This window comes from Geotrypetes seraphini, chromosome 5, assembly GCF_902459505.1.
Source record: "Geotrypetes seraphini chromosome 5, aGeoSer1.1, whole genome shotgun sequence".
Lineage (NCBI taxonomy): Eukaryota > Metazoa > Chordata > Amphibia > Gymnophiona > Dermophiidae > Geotrypetes > Geotrypetes seraphini.
Window position 1 is genome coordinate 221,969,760 of NC_047088.1, and position 25,022 is coordinate 221,994,781.

The 25,022-nt window shown below is 41.6% G+C and overlaps 1 protein-coding gene across 23 annotated transcripts in view; it reads left to right on the forward strand.

Annotated features, from left to right (window-relative positions):
- Nucleotides 1-25,022, forward strand: part of NEB (nebulin) — a 419,697-nt gene that overhangs the window by 376,548 nt on the left and 18,127 nt on the right. For 10 of the 23 annotated variants that reach the window (XM_033944892.1, XM_033944897.1, XM_033944903.1 and 7 more), the window contains 7 exons: nucleotides 893-985; nucleotides 5,410-5,502; nucleotides 8,936-9,028; nucleotides 9,539-9,631; nucleotides 15,631-15,723; nucleotides 20,259-20,351; nucleotides 22,052-22,144. In XM_033944892.1, coding sequence (XP_033800783.1) covers nucleotides 893-985; nucleotides 5,410-5,502; nucleotides 8,936-9,028; nucleotides 9,539-9,631; nucleotides 15,631-15,723; nucleotides 20,259-20,351; nucleotides 22,052-22,144 — 651 coding nt within the window. The remainder of the gene's footprint in view (nucleotides 1-892; nucleotides 986-5,409; nucleotides 5,503-8,935; nucleotides 9,029-9,538; nucleotides 9,632-15,630; nucleotides 15,724-20,258; nucleotides 20,352-22,051; nucleotides 22,145-25,022) is intronic. The other 13 variants (XM_033944900.1, XM_033944909.1, XM_033944906.1 and 10 more) reach the window with 6 other exon arrangements.

The following is a 25,022-nucleotide window of genomic DNA, read 5'->3' on the forward strand; positions in this document are numbered from 1 at the left end:
TGTCAGCGGGGGGGGGGGGGGGGTGTTGCGGTTCATCAGGGCAGGAGGGCTTGAGTTCCCTCTTGCCCTGATCGTGTCGCAGGGTTTGGGGGTGCTATGGGGCAGGAGGGCTTGGGCTCTCTCTTGCCCTGAGGTCAGCGGGGGAGGGGTTGTGGTTCGCCAGAGCAGGAGGGCTTGGGCTCCCTCTTGCCTTGATCGTGTCACGGGGTTCGGGGGTGCCGCGGGGCAGGAGGGTTTGGGCTCCCTCCTGCCCGGATTGTTGTAGGAGGGGGGATTCTGTAACTGGTGTTGTTTTTGACAGACACCGGTTACAGAATCCAGCTTTTAGGCGAAGGACTGGCTCCTCCTTCGCCTAAAAGCCCTTGTTTTGGACGTTTGGGGCTTAGGCTTTTTTTAGGTTGATTATATGGTGTAAGTTTAGACGTAGTGGTGGTCTGGGCGTTTACACAGCTGAACGTAGAGGCAGGCCATTATCAAAAAAAACTCCTTTTGGACATTTTTTTTGATAATGGACATTTTCCCTGCTTCTACTTTCAACGTTTAAGGCCTTAGGCCAAAAGGGGACTTAGACGTTTTTTTAAAAAAAATTATGCCCTTCTTAGCCCCTTATGCAAGATAAATGTTTAAGCGCTTTTTTATGCAAGTATTAAACCTGAATGGAGCTTGTAAAATGAGGGTCCTTGTCTCAGCAGGTCCTTGTCTTGACCAATCCCATCATAAACTCATATTGAAAGAATTATTATTTCTTGAGATTGGACACCATGGTCCATGAACAAAACCCTAACTTTGGCTTTCAGTAACAAGCGCATTAGCATTTTTTCAATAAATAATATCAAGAATGCACCATATTATATTTTCTTGCATGTCACTTCTTTTGTTTCTGAATATTAAGGTTTTGTATAAAGAAGATATTGGGACAGGAACACCTATTGAGGCGACCCCGGAGATGAAGAGAATAAAACGAACCCAGGACGCAATTAGCACGGTACATTCAATGAATTTTAGCTCTTTCCTTGTGCCAATCTACCTCAAATGTCACCTTCCTTCTTGCTTTCTTACACAGAGCTAGAAAGTAACTTTATAAATGACTGTCAGAGTCAATATCATGTATCTATAGTTCTTAAATTTATACTAAAAATGTTTGCTTTATTTTCTCCTCATTTAAAAATTACTTTCTAACAAATACTTGTAAGTGCATTTTTAATATAATCCATTTTGGTCAAGAAAATTAATAACTAATGGCTTTCCCTAATTCTTATATAATCTAATTGTGTATATTATAATTTGGTCCAATAAAAGGCAAGGTAGGCGTCTATTCGACCAATGAGATCTTTATTCATGAAAGTAGTCTTTATTCCTAAATATTGTCCCAACTAGAATCCAAGTTTCATCATAATCAAAACGCCTTCATTAGGGGACATTCATATAAGGCTCGCTTAACGCGTTGAGGAGCCGGTGCACGTGCTGGTTGAATAGACGCCTACCTTGCCTTTTATTGGTCTGTCTATATTTTAAGGTGAGGTGTTCTTCCTTTTGCCCGCTTGTATATTATAATTCCTCACACCCTATTATCAATAGGGTGGAATAAAATTTCCACCCTATATTCAGAAGTATTTAGCTGGTCGAGAATGGCTCCTGGCAGGCTAAATATCGCTAAGCCGGCTATTCATCAATGTTCAGCAGGAGATTGCTGGCAATCTTCTGCTGAATATCCTGATCATCGGATTAGCTGGGGACCAGCTATGTTGCATGACATAGCTGGTCACTGCCAATATCCATTGATTGACCAGCTAGATCTAGCAGCCAGATAGACCCACATAAAAAGCAGATCTATCTTTGGCCCCTGTGCCTTACCCTGCCCGCCAATGAATATCAGCTTGGCCTGCTAAGTCTTCAGCGGCTGCATTTAGGGGTCTTTTCAAGTTTCAAGTTTATTATAAAATTTGATTAATCGCCTATTCCAAATTCTAAGCGATGTACAAATCGATAAAAATTACAGAATTAGAGAAAACAAGCACAACTAACAAAGGGACTAAATCTACTAAACATAATAAAAACCAACTTATACAAACATAATAAAACACTAGGAAAGTCTAGGAAAGAAATACAATCTGATTAATATGAGGAAAAACAATTAAGGTTAAGAACAATAGGAAAGGGAAAGCAAAAACTCTCAGGCATGCGTCCATAGAATATAATGGTCGCGTTAGCATTTAGCACATGCTAATCGTTAGTGTGCACTAAAATGATTAGCATGCGCTAAATCAGCTAGCGCGCCTTAGTAAAAGAGGGGGTTAATCTGGAAAGTCAATACCGGTAGCCGGCTATGGCCCTGGCATAGAATATCAGGTTTCACCACTGACTGCGGTCTGAATATCACCCCTTTGACTTTAAATTCTTTATTCAGAATATCAAACTTTATATTCTTATGCCATAATTTTGGCGGGGGGGGGGGGGGGGGTGAGGTTCAACATTCACACTGTTGAAAAGCCAAAGAACTGTCCTGCTTTTCAGAGGATCTTCATATGTGCTTTCCATGAATCACACTGAAAATATTTAGGGCTGAGCAAATGAACAATGTGTTCACAACAATTCTGTTCACAGCAGAAAGCTTGGTACTTTTCCATCATCTAAGACTGGTCAGCCAAGGACAACTTTCAAACCTCTCCAAAAGGTGGACAAACATTAGGACCATCTGGTGTCCCCAAGGACACGTTTTCCACTTTCTGACATCCTGGGAGGCAGGCTGTAATGTTACGTTACTGTTCTAGATGAGCCACTTTCATTACACAGAAAGGGGAGGAGGTGAGGGCTTAATGCTTATGACTGTTATCAGGAATTGAGGGAGCTCCTAAGATATATGAGCTTTAATCATGTTGAAATCGCAAAAATTAAACCAGATGGACACCCCTAAGGTGGAAGTGAAAATCCAAAGACGAGTGGTGAGGAAGAGATGTCGCCAACTGGAATGTAATTTGACAGATCAGATCTGTATTACGTTGGACTCAACACCGCCAATGTTTCGGTGACACATACCTTTTTCAAAGAGTCGGCTGTGTGTTTGTTGGCACTGACAACTGATTTGCTTTGATTCATGTACAAGTATTAGATATGATGAAATGCAGCTTGTAAAGTCAATAGCCCAGTGCAGTCGAAAAGACACCAAACAGCAGCATATTACATCAGTTGTACTGGAAGTATTGGGAAAACATATCCAAACTATCCCTACCTCTCAGTTTGGCCAACTAAAGGCTTGATGCAAGAAGCGACATTATATTTAAGCACAGCAGTTTTCATATGCATATTTTATTCCTGGATTGGGATACTGGGCTTGCTGGACCTTTGGTTTGTCCAAGTATAATAATTATTATGTTCTTTTATCTGTATTCTTAGCACCCACATTACTGTATACTAAAGCTTAGTTCTGGTGCATCGCTTACTGCATCAAGGCCTGCAATTGGCTATTTACAACACAAGCATATAAAACAATATTGTATGATGACTCCCAATTCAGGGAGGTACAACTAACCATTTTAATTTTCTGTATAGTGACAGAGATATTTTTAGCAGGGTCTCCAGTATATGTAAAAATCCCTCATGTGTATTTCGGTGTATTCAGTATAGACATCCAGAAAGCTGGACCAATTAACTGAATTCCAGGGCAGGGGAAAAAACCCCACTGATGTAAAATGTTTGGATCTTAGCCAAAATGACTCAGATACCATGAAAAGTCAATAATAAGGTATAAAAACACTTTCACTACAATTCATGCATGATGTCAAGTGATACAATGTCAGAACAGCAAAGGAGAAGATTGAATTACAACTTTTGGTGGAACTCTCTATGCCATATCTATAAAATGGAAAGATTTATTGCATTACAAAAGGGTTATTTCAAGAAATTTCAGGATGTATGGAAACCATTAACAAAATATTGTACGGAGTAGTAGAGTTTGTTTCCCTTAAATTTATTAGTATTAATAGGGTAGGGTGGGGATATTTTATTAATACATATTTATATTATACTGGATTATATGGTAGGGAGGGAGGGAAGGGGGAGGGATAAGATTTTAAGTAATGTGCAAATGATAGTCTGTAAGTGATATATTTATTGTTAATGTGATTGAATATATGTAACACTTAATGTAATCTTAAAAATGAATAAAGAAAAAAAACAAAAAACCCAGCAAAGGCTTTACAACAAATTGAAAAAGAAGGAAAAATCCTCAGACAAGGGCCCTCCCATCTCCACAAAATGTGGTTTCTAAAGGTGGTTGAGTGGTCACCTCATTGGCAAAAATCGTTCATCCAAATTAAAAAAGCTCTGGGCTGGGCTGTAGAAGACACAAACAAGATAGGATAAAATTTTATCTTCAGCTGATCGGTACACCAACGGTGGCCAGCGTTTCACAAATCGGCTGCCTCAGGGTCTAACACGACCGATCAGACTTTTGAATGGAACGCTGAACGCGTCTCCTGCAATTTGCTGTAAAGCCTGCGCTGTTCTGACATTGTATCACTAGAAGAACTACAATCTTTTCGATCTTGGGACCTCAGCTTTGGAATAAGCTACCAATCAATTTACGTGCTGAAACCTCTTTAGATCAATTTAAAAGCAGACTAAAAAGTTACCTATATAAAGATGCATTTGAATCTTAGATTGGATTTTTCTCTTTTTTTTTTTTTTTTACCAGATTTGTAAATAGGTCACCGATCTTTCTATTCACTTTTAGATCAAGTCCCATTTAAACATTTATTTTTAGATCAAATTTTACTTAAAAAAACACAACTTTGCTTTAAATACCCTTCCTGATGTTGTCCCTTTCTCATTGGGTGTTTTTTTTGTGTGTTTTTAACAATTGTAATTTATCCCTGCCTCCCTTATGTATCTTCAATTCACTATGGATATGATTGTATGTTTATTGTTTTTAAATGGTTCCCATAAATTATCATTGTTATACGCATTGAAAATACTTGATATTGCGTTCAAATCAAAATTTCAATAAACTTGAAACTTGAAATCATGCATCAATTGTAGTGAAAGTGTTTATATACAGAATGTTTGGATCTTATACAGACATAAACCACTATATACACAAACCTTAGTATTTCTACCATTGTTTTACATATATGTACTATTATGATTTTCAAGTCTAACACCCCCCCCCCCTTTTACAAAATCGCACAAAATAGCACTGGCCCGCTGAATGCTCTGCGCTGTTTCGATGCTCATAGGAACTCTATGAGCGTCGGTGCAGCATAGAGGATTCAGCTCTCAGGCTGGCACTTCAAACCGCTTGTACAAGTTTGTAAAAGGGGCGGTAAATTATTTTTAAATTGGCATCATACCTGAAAACATGTATTGGTATGTTTAATATGCCTTTCTTTTTCAATGTATGTGACTTTATAGATTAAGTACAAGGAACACATTGGACAAGGCACTTCAATTCCTGACCTCCCTGAAGTGAAACGTGTGAAGGAGACACAGAAGCACATCAGCTCGGTAGTGGCCAATATTTTCTGAATTTCTCTGTTTCAAAGTGCCTCTTTGCACACTCTGCAAAAGCATTTGTTTTTTTTTCCTTTCTAATACCAATGCAACAGCTTCCTAAGAATTGCCAGAATCTAGAAGATTGTACTGTGAGAAAAGCTAAGAGAGTCACTTTCTGTATATGGTGTGACTTCAGGATCATAAACTAAACTAAACTAAACCTTAAGTTTATATACCGCATCATCTCCACGGAAGTAGAGCTCGGCACGGTTTATAAGAACTTAAAAATGAGAAAGGGTAGGAAAAGGTTTACATAAGTTTATAAATCGAGTGGAAAAGTAAGGGAAAAGAAATTACATGTTAGAGAAGAGCCAGGTTTTTAGTTGCTTGCGGAATAAATGGAGGGAGCTCAGGTTCCGCAGCGGGATAGTAAGGTCATTCCAGAGACCTGTGATTTTGAAAAGAAGTGATTTTCCCAGTTTACCTGCGTGGAGAATACCATAAAAGTGGTGCTGGTTACATTACACCTTAGGAGTGGTAATTCTGAAGAGCCGTCTGTTAAGGTTTGCCTCTTTGCAGATGATAACAAAATCAGCAATAGGGTAGGCACTCCTGTTGGTGTGGATAATGTGAGGGATGGACATAGTGAAGATTGAAGAATGGTCCGGAATTTGGCAGCTAAGTTTTAATTCTAAATAATGCAGAGTCATGCGTTTGGGCTGCAAAAACCTGAGGGAACAATACAGTTTAAGGAGTGAAGAACTTTGTGCATGCAAGATGAGTGGGACTTAGGTGGGTTTGATTGTGATAATCTTAAGATTGCCAAGCAGTGGGAACCTGCGAAGGTGAAAGCTATAAGGATGATTTGGTACATAAGGAGAGGAATGGCCAGTAGGATAAAGGAGGTGATGATGCCCCTATATAAGAATCTGGTGAAACATAGAAACATGACGGCAGATAAAGGCTAAATGGCCCATCTAGTCTGCCCATCCGCAGTAACCATTATCTCTTTCTCTCTCTGAGAGATCCCATGTGCCTATCCCTGGCCCTCTTGAATTCAGACATAGTCTCTGTTTCCACCACCTCTCCGGGAGACTGTTCAATGCATCTACTACCCTTTCCGTAAAAAAAGTATTTCCTCAGATTACTCCAGAGCCTATCATCTCTTAACTTCATCCTATGCCCATAGAGTTTCTCATTTAGGATATTGTGTATAATTCTGGAGACCACACCTTCAAAAAGATATAAACAGGATGGAGTTAGTCCAGAGGGTGGCTACTAAAATGATCAGACTTAAAGATCTCAATGCTGTATATACTCGAATATAAACTTACCCAAATATAAACCAAGGTAACCTTTTTTCTTTCCAAAAAGGAGGAAAAATGTTTGAATCGAATATAAATCGGGGAGGGGTGGTGGTTAATTTTCAAGTGCAGTGCCCTGCCCTGCCCGGCTTCACCCAGCCCCCCTCCCTCTCTGCTCTGCCAGGCTCTGCATCCAGCCACCTCCTTCACTCCCTCCCCTGTCAGTCTCTGCACGCCATTTTTGGCCCAAAAATCTCAGTTTATATTTGAATATATAAGGTATATATACAGTAAAACCTTGGTTTGTGAGCATAATTAGTTCCAGAAGCATACTTGTAATCCAAAGCAGTCGTATATCAAAGCAAATTTCCCCATAGGAAATAATGGAAACTCAGACGATTTGTTCCACAATCCAAAATCTTTAATATAAAATACTATACGTACTTGTATTGCAAGACCTCGCTCATTTAGAACAGTCACTACACTCTTGCAGCGTCAGAGAGAGAAGAACCATCGGCTCAGTTGTGATGATGTGACGCGTGTAGACTGTATGTACGCGTATTGCAAGACTTTGCTTGTTTAGAACAGTCACTTCACTCTTGCAGCGTCAGAAAGAGAAGAACCATCGGCTCAGTTGTGATGATGTGATGTGTATAGACTGTATGTACATGTATTGCAAGACTTTGCTTGTTTTGAACAGTCACTACACTCTTGCAGTGTCAGAGAGAGAAGAACCATCGGCTCAGTTGTGATGTGTGTATTGCAAGACATTGCTTGTATATCATGTTAAAATGTAATAAAATGTTTTGCTCGTCTTGCAAAACACTTGCAAACCAAGTTACTTGCACTCCAAGGTTTTACTATACTTTGGAGAAGAGATATGATAGAAACATTTAAATATCTCCATGGCATAAATGCATAGGAAGTGAGTCTCTTGTAATTGAAAGGAAGCTCTGAAATAAGAGGGCAAAGGATGAAGGTGAAAGCAGACAGACTCAGAAGTAACCTGACGAAATACCACTTTATGAAAAGGGTGGTAAATTCGTGGAACGGTCTCCCAGTGAATGTGGTTGAGATGAAAACTGTGTCTGAATTCATGAAAGCCTGGGACAAGTATATGTGATCTCTAAGAGAGTAAAAGGGAGAGTAGATGGAAGGGATGAGAGGGCTGGATAGACCATTTTTTTTTTTTTTCTTTATGTTTGTATCAGATAATGGAAAGCCAAATAAACTTTATCATCAAAACATTAACACAGTGGCACTTCAGCTAGTCTCAGGACTGGGTAGTCAGTTGGGTTTTTAGAGTACTCCTAATATATATATATATATATATATATATATATATATATATATATACACAAGATATATCAGCATGCATATCTTTTAATTTATGCAAGCATATTGCATGCATATTTATTAAGGATATGTTGAGAAAGCTCCACTAGCTCAGTTGGGTGGAGCTCCAGAGGTCTGCATTAACCGAATATAATCTCATATCTAGCCTAACTTCAAGTGGAAGGTATGATTGTTAATTAAGATCCTATTTCTCTGCTTGAATGTAGACAGTGATGGCCCTGATGTGGCACTCATAGGTTTGAGGAAGGAAGGGATTTAGAGACAATTGCTGTTCTAATGCTGGCTAGTTTAAATAGGTCTTGTGTTGGATGCATCTTCTTTCAAAAAGGTATGCTGCATGCTTGAGCTGTGTAGGAAAGGGTGGCTTTGTGAGAAAACTGGAACAAGTCTGTACATAATGACAGTTTGAAAAGTTAAAGGTGGGCAGTGTAAATATTTTTCTATTGAAAATGCATACATTTGTACGAGTTATTGGCTTGGGGAGCGGCCATGTTGGGCAGGATTGCAGTCATCCTAGCTCAACAGGAGGCCACGACAAGCACAATGAAAAGTTAATACCACATTGTAGAGCAGGACTACTGCATATGAAAGCTTTCCTGATCACATTTTGGACTGGTGTTTTAAAATATTGTTACTTCTAAGAAATATTTTTAGAGTCCCCTAATACAAAAAACACTAGAATTTTAACATTTCAAACAAGCACACTGGTATTTTCTTATCCAAGAGCTACAAGCACTTAACTGCCTGACCATCCGTCTCTGGGTGTTTTTCCTTATGTTCTACAGGTACTGTACAAAGAAATGTTGGGGGTTGGAACCCCAACTCCAGCGACTCCAGAGATGGAGAGGGTCAAACGCAATCAAGAAAACATTAGCTCGGTATTTCTCAGTTTCAAAATAATACTTTACCCTTTGTTTCATTTTTATGTCATTAGTTCATTAATTGCTCATGCCTTTCTCTTCTAACATTTTCAAGTGCCTTACCATTTATAACCTGATTTTAAAGTTTTGGGGGGGGATGTCTGCACCAAATTTAACATAGCATTTCTTGCCAAACTACTGTACCCGCTAATGCTTCCGAATTCCTTTTTAGTTGAATTCAGTCACTTGCAAAATAATCTGCATCAGCTCTTCCTTGTGATCAGCTTCTAGAATGGCGTTTCTCAAGCTGGCCCTGGAGTAGTCTCTAGTTAGTCTGGTTTCCAGGATCTCTGTGGTGAATGTGCATAAATCATGCATGCCAATTTCCAACCACCTTGAGAATCTATGCTCTGAACCTTTTTTGTGAAATGCAAACAAAAATTAACGCTTCTCGCTGAAGATCCAGTCATCACGTTTTTAATATGTGCATTTACTGTCAAATTTTCTTTGGATACTTGTATCTCTCAGGTTCTGTACAAAGAAGGCTTGGGGCAAGCGACTCCAATCCCCGTTACTCCCGAGATGGAACGAGTCAAGCAAAATCAAGAAAATATTAGCTCGGTATTTTAAAATTTAAAAAATAAGTGCCCCTTAACTCTATAATCCATAAAGCTTCTTAACTTTTAAAATATGTTGACTACCATCTTCCTTCCCAAGGGGTTGATTCACCCAAAATCATTTTGGCTTTTGCAAAGTAAACATTAGAAAAATGTGACTACGAGCTCTTATTAGATATTCAGTAAAACAAATATTTGTCACGGCTCAAAAAAGAAAAGATATTCAGAGTGTTAACGCCCTTCAATTCACACCCAAACACACTGATGACCTTTTATTTACTTCCATCAGTCCCAAGACATATCTACTTATGCCAGCTTGAAGGTTGGTCTTATGTAGAACACTGCCCCATTTTAATAGTTCCTGTCGATTCCAATGGCAGCATTTATAGCCCATTTTCAACTTTTTTCTTTTTTAGAAAAATATGTAATTTTTTAAAATAATACACTTCTTCCTCGGTATTCACGGGGGTTTGGGGCCGAGCTGGACCGCAAAGTGTGAAAAATTGTGAATAACTTTGTGCCAGCTCTGACCCACCCCAAGACCTTACCCAGTGGTCTCCGCCTCCGATTGCCTCCTTCCATGCGTGTTGCATGTTTGCAGGGCTGGTGCAGGTGCTTCGGTCTCCTTTCCCTGCTCCGGACCGGGCAAAGCAAAGATCGTTCCTCTCTGGGCTGGGCAGCTTATGCCGGCCGTACCTGGTGGTCTAACGGGGCTTTCGGGACAGGAGCGATCTTCTTAAGCTCCTGCCCCGTGCAGATTGCCAATAGGACTACTACGGGAGCTCACGGCAGCCATTTCCTATTGGCGATCTGCATGGGGCAGGAGCGTAGGAAGATCGCTCCTGCGCCGAAAGCGCCGCTAGACCACCAGGTAAGGCTGGGATGCTGGGGGGGAAGGCGGGAGGGAGGCAAGGAAGGTCCGAAATAAAGTTGGATTTTCCCCCCCCCTAAAAAAAATCACGAATAACCGAATCCGCGGATGCTGAAACCACAGATTCGGAGGGGGAAGTGTAAGCCTTCACTTTAGAGGCAATTTTAGAAGAGTTATGTACTGTTTACGCAGATAAATCAGTATGGTTATATAAGCAGCAATTTTCAAAGAGGCACTACTTATATGAAGAGGTTATAGTACCCAGAAATTTCAAGTGGGGCCTTTTCTGGGCATGGTTTGTATAGTGGGACAGACCGAAGGTCCATCAAGTCCAGCATCCTGTTTCCAACAGTGGCTAACCCAGGTCCCAAGTACCTAGCTAGATCCCAAGTAGTAAAACAGATTCTATGCTGCTTAACCTAGGAATAAGCAGTGGATTTCTCCAATCCATCTCAATAATGGCCTATGGACTTTTCTTATAGGAAATTACCCAGACCTTTTTTAAACCCTGCTAAGCTAACTGATTTCACCACATTCTCCGGCAACAGCTTCCAGAGTTTAATTACAAAGTATATGTATTTTTCATATTGTAAAATGGCAATACATGTATATCCAGGCAAATCTCCCTGCTTCATTCTATGTATAACTGTTGGCTAGTTTCTTGACTGGACCTGGGCTTTGGAGGAGAGATTGAGGGAGGAATAATGGTTATGTCAAAATGCCAGAAGTTAGCTTTGTAGCACATCCTTACAAAACTTCCTATTTACACACACAAGAAGTAAAATCGGCAAAGCCTCAAGTGATGCTGGTCATTTACAGGATTAGGGGGCAGAGCGAATGTTCTCTGCTTACCCCTTCCCTCTGCTATTTTACGGTTCACAATCATAAGCACGCGGGACAAAGGAGCGCCGACATTACAGAGCAGACAAATAAGCACAAGACTCCAGCGTGCCGCCGTAAAAGTTTATTTTAAAGAGCTCTGAGTTTACTTAATAGTGTTCGTGCTGCCGTTGGGGGGGGGGGGGTTGGAACGTAGGGGATAGAGCAGACTTCTGCTGCTCTGAAGCCTGAAAAGAAGTAGTGTGACTGCATTCCTGGTTGCTCCCCTACAAATGAAGCCCTGCATATAGACAGTTGTCTAAAGGAAAGCAGACACACTTTTCTTTTCATAATAGCTACACAAAGTACCCACAAACTGACAACCTAGATTGATTGCCTGAAACTTACCCCCTTATCTTATGTGGTCCATAAGCATATAAGTCACAAAGTTGTACTGGCTCTGAGGTATTCACAACTCAAAGTTGGGGAGGCCTAAAGTTGGGGAGGCCTCAGTCGGGTCTCCCTGTTCCTCCCCCCCCCCCCCCTTTCCCAATAAACTGGAATCCGAGTCCATAATAAATTTCCGCTAAAGGAGGTTTATTATAGGCTGCAGCGTGGTTACATAATGATCCATAATACATTAATTACCACCAAAATTCAAACAATTTCCTAACTGGGTATAACTATTCTTAACACTAGCAATAACTACTAATAATACCTACACTGTATCCCTAATTCTAGCCTCAATCTAAGACCCAGGGAGCCATACCATCATACCAAGCAGGGGAAACTGGGGTCCACTGCCATGATTGCATATGAGTAGACACTGCCATTTAAGCTATGCTCTTTTCCCACTTGGCCCAAGCTGCCATCCAAGCGTCCCAGGTCCCGTTAGCTATCGGTCCCCCTCTTCACCATTCAAGCAAGTGAGGGGGTACCGATGGTCATACCTTGTCATGCTCCTCTGTCCAAGAAGGGCTTCTTATTAGCCATCAAGGGGTAGGAGGCCTTACTTTAGAGTGGCACAAATCCTTAGTCCCCTTACCACCTATATACCCCCCCTTTTTTGGCACCACTCCTGCCAGTTGCGACGAGCTCAGCCGCCAACCTGGCAGCTGCCAACTGCACATGGGTGAAAGAGCGGGTGTATTAGTCCTCTCGGCATGCCGCTAAAAAGTGGCTGCCCCAGGTAAGGCTGTTTTTAAAAATAGCTCACCACTCCCCTTTTCCCTACCCCTTTCTTTCCCTCACTCAACTTTACCCTTCCTCTCGACCCGGAGGCCCTCCTCCCTTTGTGGCAGGCCTCCCTATGTGCTCCTGCCTGCTTCTTTCTTGTTGTAGTTTAAGTGAAAACTCGATCCCACCTCCACCCACAAATGCCTCTGCTCATTCCAAGCATATGTAAATGCAAAAAGGCCACTGGTGCATAGTTTTACATGAATATATTTTGGCCAATATTATAAATGCTGATTTCTGTGCATCAAATACTCATATTTTACCACAGAAATGGCTTATAAAGTAGATACATAAGGAGGTAATTGTAGAAGGGTTATATGTGGAAAAATATTTCCATGTGTAAGATGAGCTATATATATATATATATATATATATAACTAAAAACTTTTAGAAGAGTCACTGCGTGTATGACAGTAGCACAGATTTCAAGGAGGTGTGCTGTGGATGTGGCTTGGGCTAGTCTCCATGGTTACATGTATGTTGTATTTTAGAATGGCAGTATGCCTGGGAGAAAATCCAGTGCTGACATGGTGTGTCAGCTAACTTTTTGTTTAGAGCTGGGCTTTGAAGGAGAGTTTGTAGGAACAATTGTGCTTACCGCTCTGAGTAAAAACCACCTCCAAATGCCAACAGTTTGAGTTTTGCCATTTAGTGCCTTCATTGGCTCCCCTTAAAGTGCAGTTTTGCAAACTCTGCCACTTACCGTAATATATGTAAGTGATGCAATTTACCCAATAATGATCCTACTTAGTTTTGAGTGATACCGCTCTTCATTTGTAGGTTTTCTTTAGTAAAATGGCTTTTTCTGACGTGTGTTGTAGCAAATACATTTATTTTACCATGACTAATATGTATTTTACAAGAGACTGTGTGTTCAATATGCCTTTTGTAAAATATATTGCAAACCAGACACCATTTGCAAATTTAAGATGCACATATATACAAATCCCAAGTCCCAATTTGGGTGAATCGAGCCCTGAAAATCATTCCTATAAAGCTATCGTATCCCATTTTTACAAAGATTTAACATTCCTTCTTTATCTTTTTTTGTTTTTTACATGGTTTATATTATTCTAGATTCCTTTGCACTTGCACTTTTGAAAACTTTTTTCCTTCCCTCCTGAAATATTTGTCTCTTAACTAATTGATATTTCTTCCCTGATCACTGTACATTTACACTAAACTGTAACTGTGATTGTTCAGTTCCCAATAGTTTACTGTGTTTTTGATACTGTTTTGATTTTATATGTCTTTCTTTTGTCTTAAAAGTATCCCCCTCCGTATTTATTTACAGTGGAACCTTGGTTTACGAGCATAATTTGTTCCAGAAGCATGCTCGTAAACCAAATTGCTCATAGGAAGTAAGGGAAACTGCTTTGATTGGTTCCACCTCCTCCCCCCCCCCCCACGAGGCTACCAGCGCTGCTCCATTCTCCCCCCCCTTGAGAAATCCGACGCTGTTCCAAACCCCTCCCCGCGATCCAGCTTCCCCCCCTGCGAACCGGCATCCCCCCGCTCGCGTTGCCCCCCTCCACTGCTTTCCCCCCTCCCGAGCAGTCAATGACACCCTTTACCCGACTTGGCACCAGTGCCAGTGCCCGAAGATCCTCCCTCTTCTGGCACAGCTGGGCGGTGCATCGGAGATCCTCCTTCTTCTGGTCTGGGCTGGGCTGGACTGGCTTTGAGCATTTGCGCCTGCTCAAAGCCTTCTGGTCTCGCTCTCTCCGAGATTGAGAGTGAGACCAGAAGGCTTTGAGCATGCGCAAATGCTCAAAGCCAGTCCAGCCCAGCCCAGACCAGAAGAAGGAGGATCTCCGACGCACCGCCCAGCCCAGGCCACGCCAGAAGAGGGAGGATCTTCGGGCACCGGCACTGGTGCCAAGTTGGGTAAAGGGTGTCATTGACTGCTCGGGGGGAGGGGGGGAAATAGGATCGCGGTGGAGGGGGGCAACGCGAGCGGGGGGGGATGCCGGATCGCTGGGGGGGGATGCCCGATCGCGGGGGGGTCACTCGTACTGCGAGGCAAGCTCGATTTACGAGGCACCAAGTTTGCGAATGTTTTGCTCGTCTTGCAAAACACTCGCAAACTGGTGCACTCGTAAACCGAGGTACCACTGTATTTAGATTTTTATCCCGTCCTCCCAGTAGCTCAGAACGGTCTACAAGCAAGCATTCACAGTGGAGCATATTTGGACAATACAGAGACTATACAGGAGTTTAAATACATTTGGTCAATACAAGACTATACAGTAATTTAGTACAGGTTAAGAATGGACTGTACAGCAATTTAAGTAGAGATTTCAAAGGGGGAGAGAGGTTAGTGGGGGGCCGGCCCGTGAATATTTAAAAAAACGTGAATAATATTTGGGCTGGTTCTGCCCCTAACCCCCGCTTCCCCCAATTATTTTAAGCCCTGAAAGCCCCCCTTAATCCTTACCTGGTGGTCTAGCGGGTTTTCAAGAAGGAGCGATCTTCCCACGCTCCTGCCCCGTGCAGATCGCTCACAGGAAATGGTTGCCTTGAGCTCCAGTAGTCTCGCGAGCCATTTCCTGTGAACGATTTGCACAGGGCAGCAGCGTGGGAAGATCGCTTCTGCCCCGAAAATCTGCTAGACCACCAGGAAAAGCTTAAGGGGGGGGCTTACAGGGCTTAAAATAGCCCAAAAAATTAAAATGAAATTTGTGGTTTAAAACCGCGAATAAGTGAATCCGTAGATACGGAATTCGTGAATACGGAGGGGGAAGTGTATCAGCAAAATAGGAGCAGAACTTGTAGCACTCTTAGCCCAGGAGATTAAAAAGTAGCTTAGACTTTCAAAGAAAACAGTCACCTAATAATGCATTAATTTAGAATTGTTTTAACAATTTTTTCACAGTCTTCAATGAATGTGATTATAATGTCCATTTTCAATGCCTAACTCTAATGCTTTTTTATGATATATTTCTTCTATTATAAATAATATTCAGAAACATTTAAATTAGAAAAACCAAAAGAACCACTGAAGGGCAATGTCTGCGAGGGATCAAAGTGATTTCTTGTTGGAAATAGTTTTGGACATTTTTGCTTCTATTTCCCAGGTTTCATACAAAGAGAGCTTGGGGGTAGGAACCCCAACCCCTGTCACTCCAGAAATGGAGAGAGTCAGACGAAATCAAGAAAACATTAGCTTGGTATTTCGAAAAAAGAAATAATAATAGACACCCGTTAACCCTATAATAAAAAAAAGGCTTTTAACCCATAAAGTCTGCTGAGTGTTACCCTTCCTTTTTGAAAGCTGTAAACGTTTTAATTACAAACATTCCTACTGGGTGCTGTGGTGTGTGTTAAAATCTCAGCTCAGTCCTCAGGGCGCATCAGCTGGTCAGGTTTTCAGGCTACCCACAATGAATATGCATGAGATAAATTTGCATACAAAACCAACTGGCTAGTTGTGCCCTGAGGATTAGGTTCAGAAGCACTGATCTAACTGACTCTGTGTAGGTATTGATTTACTGCACTTTTTAGGGAAATCTTTTGAATCCTTTTACTATTTTCTAAGCAAATTTGTATAACTTTTCTAACTTGGACAGCTTTTTAAGCAATTGTGCCCCAAATTAATGTTAAACTATATAGATGATTTCAATATTTATGTCATTGTTGTGGTGCCAGATATATTTTAACCATATTATTTCTTAGCTAAAAATTAATATTCATACTTACTCTACTATATTAATATTCCTTCATCACTAGAAGTTAATATTTTTATTCTGTGCTGTTAATTTGTGCTCAGAAGACTTTATTTGCAGATACAGAATAGGAGACACACTTTTGCATATAGAATTTTTGCATATTGAATTTATTGAATTGTTCTTGTTTTCCTTTGCTAGTGTTAGATTCAAGTTTCACTTTAGATACTGCAGAATCTGGGGGCACTGCTCTTTCAAAGAAGGAAAGGACCTCATAAGTTAAAGAAGCAACTCAATAGATTCAGCTTTCAATACTTCTATTCAAATTGCTGGAGTCAGTACATAGCTCCAACATGAAGAGATTTGACTGTAGCATAAAATCAAGTTTAAAAAAAGTGCATTTAGCCTTTTCCATTCAATGGGCAGAATAGGTATCCTCCTTGAGCAGCACAGTCTGTGTGGGTTTGGATTAGTGTTGCCCGATTCGCCGATTCACTTCAGTGAATCGATTTGAATCGACTCATTGTCCAAGAAAATCGGACTCGCCGATTCAGCGACCCCCCCCCCAACCTGGTGAGACCTGACATACCTCCAAGGCCTCCTAAAATAGCAGCAGCAGTTCTCTGAACAGGTTGCTTTGCGGCCATCCCCATCGGGGGCCTTCCCTCAGCTGCGTTATCGATGACATCATCGGTGATGTGGCAGAGAGAAGCCTTAGCGGGGCAGGTCGCAAAGCAGCCCGTTCAGAGTGGTGCTACTGCTTTAGGAGGCCTCAGAGGTATGTCAGGTTTCACAGTGGGAGGATCGGTGGGGTGCTGCTGCAGGGAGAGGAAAGCTGCTGCTCAGGGGGATGGGAGGGGAGGAAAGATGCACATGGGGGGAAGAGAGGAAGAATTGTTGGAGTGGAAGAGAGGAAGAAAGAGGTAGAAAGATGTGAGGGAGAAATCCTTCATATGGTGGAGGTGAGGGAGACATGCATGGAGAAAAGAGAGGGAGAAATAGTGGACAAAGGGTGGAGGGCAGGAAGGTATGGTGCATGGGAAGAAAGAAATAAATGTTGCACATGATAATGGAGAGGAGGAAAGGAGAGATGCTGCATGGAGAAGAACAGAGAGGTTTGACCCAGGGCACAAAGCAGAGAGAAAGAGAGACAGTGGGAAATGGGGAAAAAATGCCCAATTGGGTAGGAAAAGTGAATCGAAAAAATTTTCCCTGAATCACCAGTGGGGATAGACATGCCAGCACAGCAATCATCATCTCTAAACAAGATTCAGCGTGGCTTAGCCACCTACACAACTCAAGCCTGCCGCATTCCAACCCCTCCAATATAGAAGTTAAGCATGCACAGATACCCAAGGCCCCACAATGGTTGCACCAAGTCTTGTTTAGAAACTGCCATATTGGTGCCTGCCCCCCTATATTGTGCTGCCCCGGAAGGTATAAGGAAGGAGAGGAGAGATGCTGGAAACTTCCAGAATAGAAAAGGGGAGATGGTAAAAATGAAGGGAAGGGCTTCGAGCTGCCCTGGGGGTGAAATGCATGGCTGAGGGCTTGACTAAGTGTCACCTCTGTGTAGAAGATGAGCACTAGTGGTAAAGATTTGAACTGAACCTCTAAAGCTCATATTTTAAATTATTATTAACCCATAAGCTTAAAATTCTTATGGGGTTCACTTAATTTGATCCCTCCAGTGGGTATAGTACTTGGTTTCTGAAGGTCTTCTCCGAGTCTGTGCCTATGGCTATGACCTGATTTCAAACTTTTTATCAAGGTTTATGAACCTGGCTTATCAAGGTTATGTCCCAAAGAGTCAAAATGAAGATGTTTCAGTGAAGCAGCCTCTGTTTATGGAAATAGGAGATCTAGTCTAATCCAGCTGGCCAATTCAGCCTTTTGTCACCATTATCTGAAACTCTTATGTCAAATATACAAGCAGCAAAGCGAGTTTGAACCACACCTTGAAAAATAAAACCTTTTGAAATTTCATAAATTAAGCATTTGGCTTAATCCATAATCTGGAGGGCGACTGTACATTAGCTTCAGTAGTGACATACACCTTCTATATGACTTTAAAGAAAGCAATGTTGCCCATCTGTGGACAACAGGTTTGATAAGAATAGGGTGCGGGGACAGAGCTGCTCTCCCAGAGCTCAGAACTTCAGTGCAAACTTCAGAGCATGCATGGCCCTTCCCACATGCAGGGGTTTCCTCAACTCAAAGGCTAGGTCTCAAGCTCAATACAGACAATTCTTGGGAAGGTGGAAGGACTTGTATGCCTTATCAATTCTACTTTCTATGGAAAACACCTGTTAACAGGTGAACAACATTGTGTTTTCGGTCAACAAGCAGGATTGACTCCCAAGCTTAGGACCTGCTCAGTAATATAGAGTATTTAATTGCATTTTAGTTATCAGGCCTAGAACACCCAGAGCTAGTGTGTGGGTCCTCTATTAGAAAAAGCAGCCCCTTATGAGACTCAATCTATTCCTAGTACATAGTGCAAATTAGATTGTTCAAGTCAATTAATGATAATTGAAGTTCAATTGATAAATATTTGACACCTAGGGCTCCTAGGTGCGTGCGTTTTTAGCGCACGCACGAGATTAGTGTGGGCTAGCTGAAAAATTACCGCCTGCTTAAAAGGAGGTGGTAGCGGCTAGCGTGCGCTAAGCGTGCACTAAAACTACTAGTGTGCCTTTGTAAACGGAGCCCCTAATTTCAAATATATAGCTTTAAAAATGTGGAGGGGCATAATCGAAAGGGACGTCTTAGTCCGTTTACGTCCATCTCGCAAGTCATCCAAAGTTAAAAAGAGCCTAAGACACATTTTCGAAAGAGATGTACAACTTTTCTTTACTTTCGAAAATCGTCTAACTATATGTCCTGCCAATCTGATCGTCCAAGCCGCTAAATCGTCCATCTTTATATCACATTTCCATCCAACTTTCCGTCCAAGTCCAAAATGCCTAGAACAAGCCCTGTTGGACGTGGGAGGGGTCTGCAAAGTGATGGATTGAACACCCAGACATGCCACCTAAATAGTGGGGTACCTTACAGGGCACTGCTGTGAACTTCACAAAAAGGGTGCCATGGCTTCTCCTCCCTACAGCTCCCTTATAGGTCATGATGAGCCCCCCAAACCACCTCCAGAATCCCCTACTCCCACTTATCTACCACCCCAATAGCCCTTATGGCTTCAGGAGCCACTTATATGCCAGTACAAAAGGGTTTTGGGGATATATAGGGGAGTGCACATGTTTAAGTATCAATGCAGTGATTACAGGGGCTTATGGGCATGGGTCCTCTTTTCTATGGGTCCCTAACCCACCCCCAAGATGATTTAAGCTGCCTCTGGGCTGGACGACTAGGCTTTCCTATGCCAGGCGGCCAGGTGATGATGGTCTGGAGGCTGAAATATAAAGTTGTGAATAATATTTTTATGGGGGTGGGGGGGGGATTGGTGATCACTGGGGTAGTGTGTGGGGGGGGTCTATGTTATGTGTTTCAGTGCTCATCTGGTGAGTTTAGGTGGGTTTTTGTGACTTAGATCATGCTTTACATGGTCTAAGTCACAACATCCAAGTTCCGTCGATCGTGGGCTGTATAACTTTCGGTTAAACATGCTGTATGACTAAGTCTAAGCTGGCCCACGTCCTGCCCAACTCCCGCCTTCGACATGCCTCCCGAAATGCCCCGTTTAGCTTTGGACGTTGAGTGGCACTCTGAAGGCCTAGGTCGTTTAGAAATACGTCCAAAACCCGTTTTTATTTTAGGTGCTTGGACGATTTTGAGAAATGTTCATCCAAGTGCCGACTAAGGCTGGTTTTTGGACGTTTTTATATTTCGATTATGATCCCCATATTGTTTTAGCATACCCAGTACTGCCTTTTACAAAAAAAAAATAAATAAAAAATAAAAGTTTCAACCTTTACAATGCTTTTAAGCCACCTAGAGAAGGAAGAGGAATTAGATGGTAGGATTCTTTAACATCATTATATTTATTTATTTTTCTTTTTGGGACATTTTCTTATCTCTCTCAGGTTTTGTACAAAGAGAACGTGGGTACTGGGACTCCAACAACTATCACACCAGAGATCGAGAGAGTTAAACGCAATCAAGAGAACTTTAGCTTGGTATTTTATAAAAAGTGCCCCTTTTAAACTTTTAACCATTTATAATCAAGCTGAACCCTTAACGTATTTAAAAAAAAAACCAACCCTATCCTCTTAACACTATCCCATCCAAGCATACTACTAAAATTTATAATGTTTTACTATTAATTAAAATTTAATTCTCCTAAAATGGCTATAAGCATTTTTATGCACTACTTGCATACCTTGTCTTACATTTAAAGCACTATATTTTACATTAATTTTGTTTAAAAGCTATGCAAGACTGCCTTTATAGATCAAAACAGTCAAGAGGGTAATTTTATAAATTATTTGGCTTTTATAGAGGGCTCCTTTTACAAAGCCACAATAGCAATTCCTGCACAGCAAATGTTACAAAGCCCATTCAATTCCTGTGGGCTTTGTCACTACCACTTGTACATTTAAAAGTGGTTAACACATGCTAACAGGCTACTACAGAGGGCTTTATACTATTTTGCAGTAATTTACCTATTTGCATCCTATAATCAGTGCATTATTTATTTTTCTTGAAACACTTTGTTGGTCCAAATGACCAAGTCTAAAGTTAGGCGCAGTTCCCTGGGCAAAAGCACTATTCTATAAACCACACCTAACTTTAAGTGAGGCTTATAGAATAGCACTTTTTTCAGCACCAATTTTATATAGAATTCACTCCTAAGTGGCTAGTATATTGTGATTAGCACGCTAACTAAATAATGCAGAGTTAACACGGAAACACTTAGCTTCTCCTGAATAGGGGGCTGTTACTGTTCCTGCTTTAATTCATTGTTGGTACCACCCGCTAATGGAAATATTAGTGCATGGTCTGCAATTCAAACAAAAGAAAAAGTCACGTTCACTCACCAGAAAGTCCTGCAGTAACCTGAGACAAGCCCAGACTGTATCACAGTTTAATAAAACAACCCCTATGTCAGGGGTGTCCAATGTCGGTCCTCGAGGGCCGCAGTCCAGTCGGATTTTCAGGATTTCCCCAATGAATATACATGAGGTCTATTTGCATGCACTGCTTTCATTGTATGCTAATAGATCTCGTGCATATTCATTGGGGAAATCCTGAAAACCCGACTGGATTGCGGCCCTCGAGGACCGACATTGGACACCCCTGCCCTATGTGTTTATAAAACAGGCTAAAAGTACGTGCCTTCCTGTGCTAATAACCTAGGTGCCCTGTTATAAAATTACCCTCTACAAGGTTAATGGCACTAATTTCCCTCACAATGCCTTTCACCGGCAGCTTGTCCGCTGAGGATTATTTTTTTAGCACTAGTGGTTCAGCTAACACAGGGGTCTCAAAGTCCCTCCTCGAGGGCCGCAATCCAGTCGGGTTTTCAGGATTTCCCCAATGAATATGCATGAGATCTATGTGCATGCACTGCTTTCAATGCATATTCATTGGGGAAATCCTGAAAACCTGACTGGATTGCGGCCCTCAAGGAGGGACATTGAGATTCCTGAGCTAACATGTCTGCTGAAGATTCTAAGTCCCGGACGCCATCTATATTTTTCTTCTTTTAGAGTAGAACAAAAGACAAATTAGGATGCATGTCTGCCAAGTGAGACGCTCAGACAATTTCATAAAGGAACAGAAATAAGAAATGAACTCTCTTGGCTATTAGATGTAAAAAAAAAAAGTAGTGTTGCATTTATTGTTATTCTTTTTGAACTTTTTCTTGTTATCTCAGGTTTTATACAAAGATAGTTTGGGGATAGGAACCCCAACTCCAGTGACTCCAGAGATGGAGAGAGTCAAACGCAATCAAGAGAACATTAGCTCGGTATTTCACTTCAGAAACAACATTAACACTACAAAGCAATTCTTTTCATAATGACAAGAATTACATGCTAACCAAGAAAAGGTGTTTTATAATAGGGGTGAGAGAAAATTAACAACAGATTATTGTCTCTTTAAAAAGAACAGCAGTAGGATAAATCCAGCACTGCCTTGCTGTCTTGGGCAGCCTCCTCTCTCTCTGACATCAAATTTGCTTGATTTTAAAGAATATACATTAGGTGAGTTGCCATGCAAATCTCTTAAGTACAGTATTTTCATTAGGAATATCTTGAATGCTCAAGTAAGCTGATGCCAGAGACAGAAGGTTGCCTAAGCTTGAAAGTGAGACAGCACTGGTTTTACCCAATTTTATCTATGGATGTATAATTCTACTTTTCTCAAAGAAATGCTGTCTCCAAGCCATGCAGCTTGACTGGCTCTGCTTATCCCTTGTGACATTGAGGTACTTGATCACCCTAAATTAAGCTGGCCATACCCGACAATACTGTGTGGTCATTGTTTCGACCCTTGATATACAAACTAGTTTTTTAGCCCGTTATATTAACGGGTGTTAGCAGCCCTTCTCCCTTGCTTTTATGTTCCCCCTGTCAACAGCAGCACCCCTTCCTAGAGAAAGAATAAGCTTGGTCTTTGCACCTCCCCGTCACCTCCACAATTCTCAAACCAGGCCTTCCTCCTTCCCTTTCCAATCCTGATACAACGCCACTTATTATCTACTTCCCTCCTCCAGGCCAAGGAACTAACCGGACCCTCCCCTTCCTTCTTTCCCTGAACTTTCTGATTTCCTGGACTTTTCCCCTTTGCCTCCTCCCCGATGTTAATTCAAATTCCCACCCCCTCTGTTTTTGTTATGGCCCTCCCTCTCGCCTTAACTTCCCCCATTACATTTCTCCAGCCCTCTAAGAATCCTCTACACCCTCGCCCTTCATCTCCTGCTGTCTGGCCGACTCTGGCAGAATTATTTGTAAGTTTAAAGTTGCCGCAGCGGCTCCTCTCACGATCCCCGCCTGCGTTGGACTTCCGACGCAGGTGGGGATCGTGAGAGGAGCCGCCGCCGCGTCTTTGAACTTAAAAATACACTACGGCAAGGCACTAAGGGAGCAGGGAGCAGGCCAGACCGAATAACATCACCTTGAGGTCCGCGAGTGTGCTTACACGGAAACAGAACCCTAAGCGCGCATGCACACTACTACCTGCCAGGGACCTAATGATCACGGAACACGCAAGTAGGAGTGCGCATAGGCGCTTAGGGTTTTATTATTATAGATATGTTTTAATGCATTCAACGTTGATCATTTTTTTTGAAAAGAGACAAGAGCCATATTTACGGAACTTTTTCCCCATATTGCGTAATGGGGGAAAAACAATATTCCATGTTCAGTAAATATGAGTTATTTTTCTCCCACCATACCTGTTCCTTTAACACCAGCCTTCTTATAGAAAACAACCAGCTGCTTTTATTTGGATTTAGCTCGCACCTTTTTTTCAGTAGGAGCACTAGGTGAGTTCAGTATATTCAAGTGTATTTGGCATTTCCCCTCTTAAAATCTATGGGGCCGTTTTTCCAAATTCTGTAACCAGCGCCCGATAGGCACCTATTTCAGAGACGCCCATCTAGAAAGGCGCCTATCTAAATCAATTAACAAGCTCAATTAAGCTTTTTAATCAGCAATAATTGAAACTTAGGCACCCATCAAGAAAGAGCGATTCAGCAATAAGGCGCCTCTAAAAATTTAGGTGGCCTTCCCAAAAATAGGCGCTATGCATGTTAGGCGTGGACATGGCTATGTGTTAGGCGCCTTATTGCAGAACAGATGCGCTTAAGCGTGCTTAAGCGCTCATACAGGTGCCTAACTTTTAGTTGTGCCTAGAGTCGGCCTATTTATTGGGCGCCTCCAAAATAGGCGCCGCTTAGCGTGATTCATTAAACTGCGCCCAATTTTACTTGAATCGCGCTGAGCAGCGGCTAATGCGGTGCCTAACTTTTGGGCGCTGCTTATAGAATTTGCCCTTTAATACCTGGAAACAGTCTACCGTGCAATTACATTAAGGAATTTTGTGATCGTTTTATCAGGCAGCACGGCACGGGCAGAGAGTAGATATGGAAGTATTAGCGAGTTAGTGCTTTACACTTATTGAACATTTGCACACTAACCCTCAAATTCTTTATATGGCACCTAAAAATATTCACAGAGAAAACAAAAAGAAAAATAAAGAAAAAAGAAAAAGAGTGATCAAGAGGACCGGAAGGGGTATCAGACAACCCGGCACACAAGGATTGAGTGCTGGGAGCGATTCCTCATTTAACCCCACGGACCCTCCACCACCTAAATAATTTGTTCAGACTTATAATAAGTTTTACTTGACTGCGTTGCTCATTTCTTAATACTTATTGTGGCTGTTGAATTGCTACATTATGTAACAAGTAAATATTACTTAGCTTTAGCTTGCTGCTAAAAAATCTTTCCCCTGAACGCCAACGCGTTTCGATATCCTTTATCAAGGCGACATGGGGAGCTGAAAACAAAGAAAACAAAAGAAAAAACAGAGCAGAACAAACCATTATACTCACAAAAAATGAGCACCGTGGAAATCTAATTCAAAAAGCATAAATTACTTACATTTAGGTGGTGGAGGGTCCGTGGGGTTAAATGAGGAATCGCTCCCAGCACTCAATCCTTGTGTGCCGGGTTGTCTGATACCCCTTCCGGTCCTCTTGATCACTCTTTTTCTTTTTTCTTTATGTTTTCTCTGTGGATTTTGGTATCTGGTTTTCACTGAAAATATCTAAGTAACAAGATTGTGGAGTTGTTATGACCTAAAAAAATTGGCACTAATCAGAACTCCACTTAGCATGATTC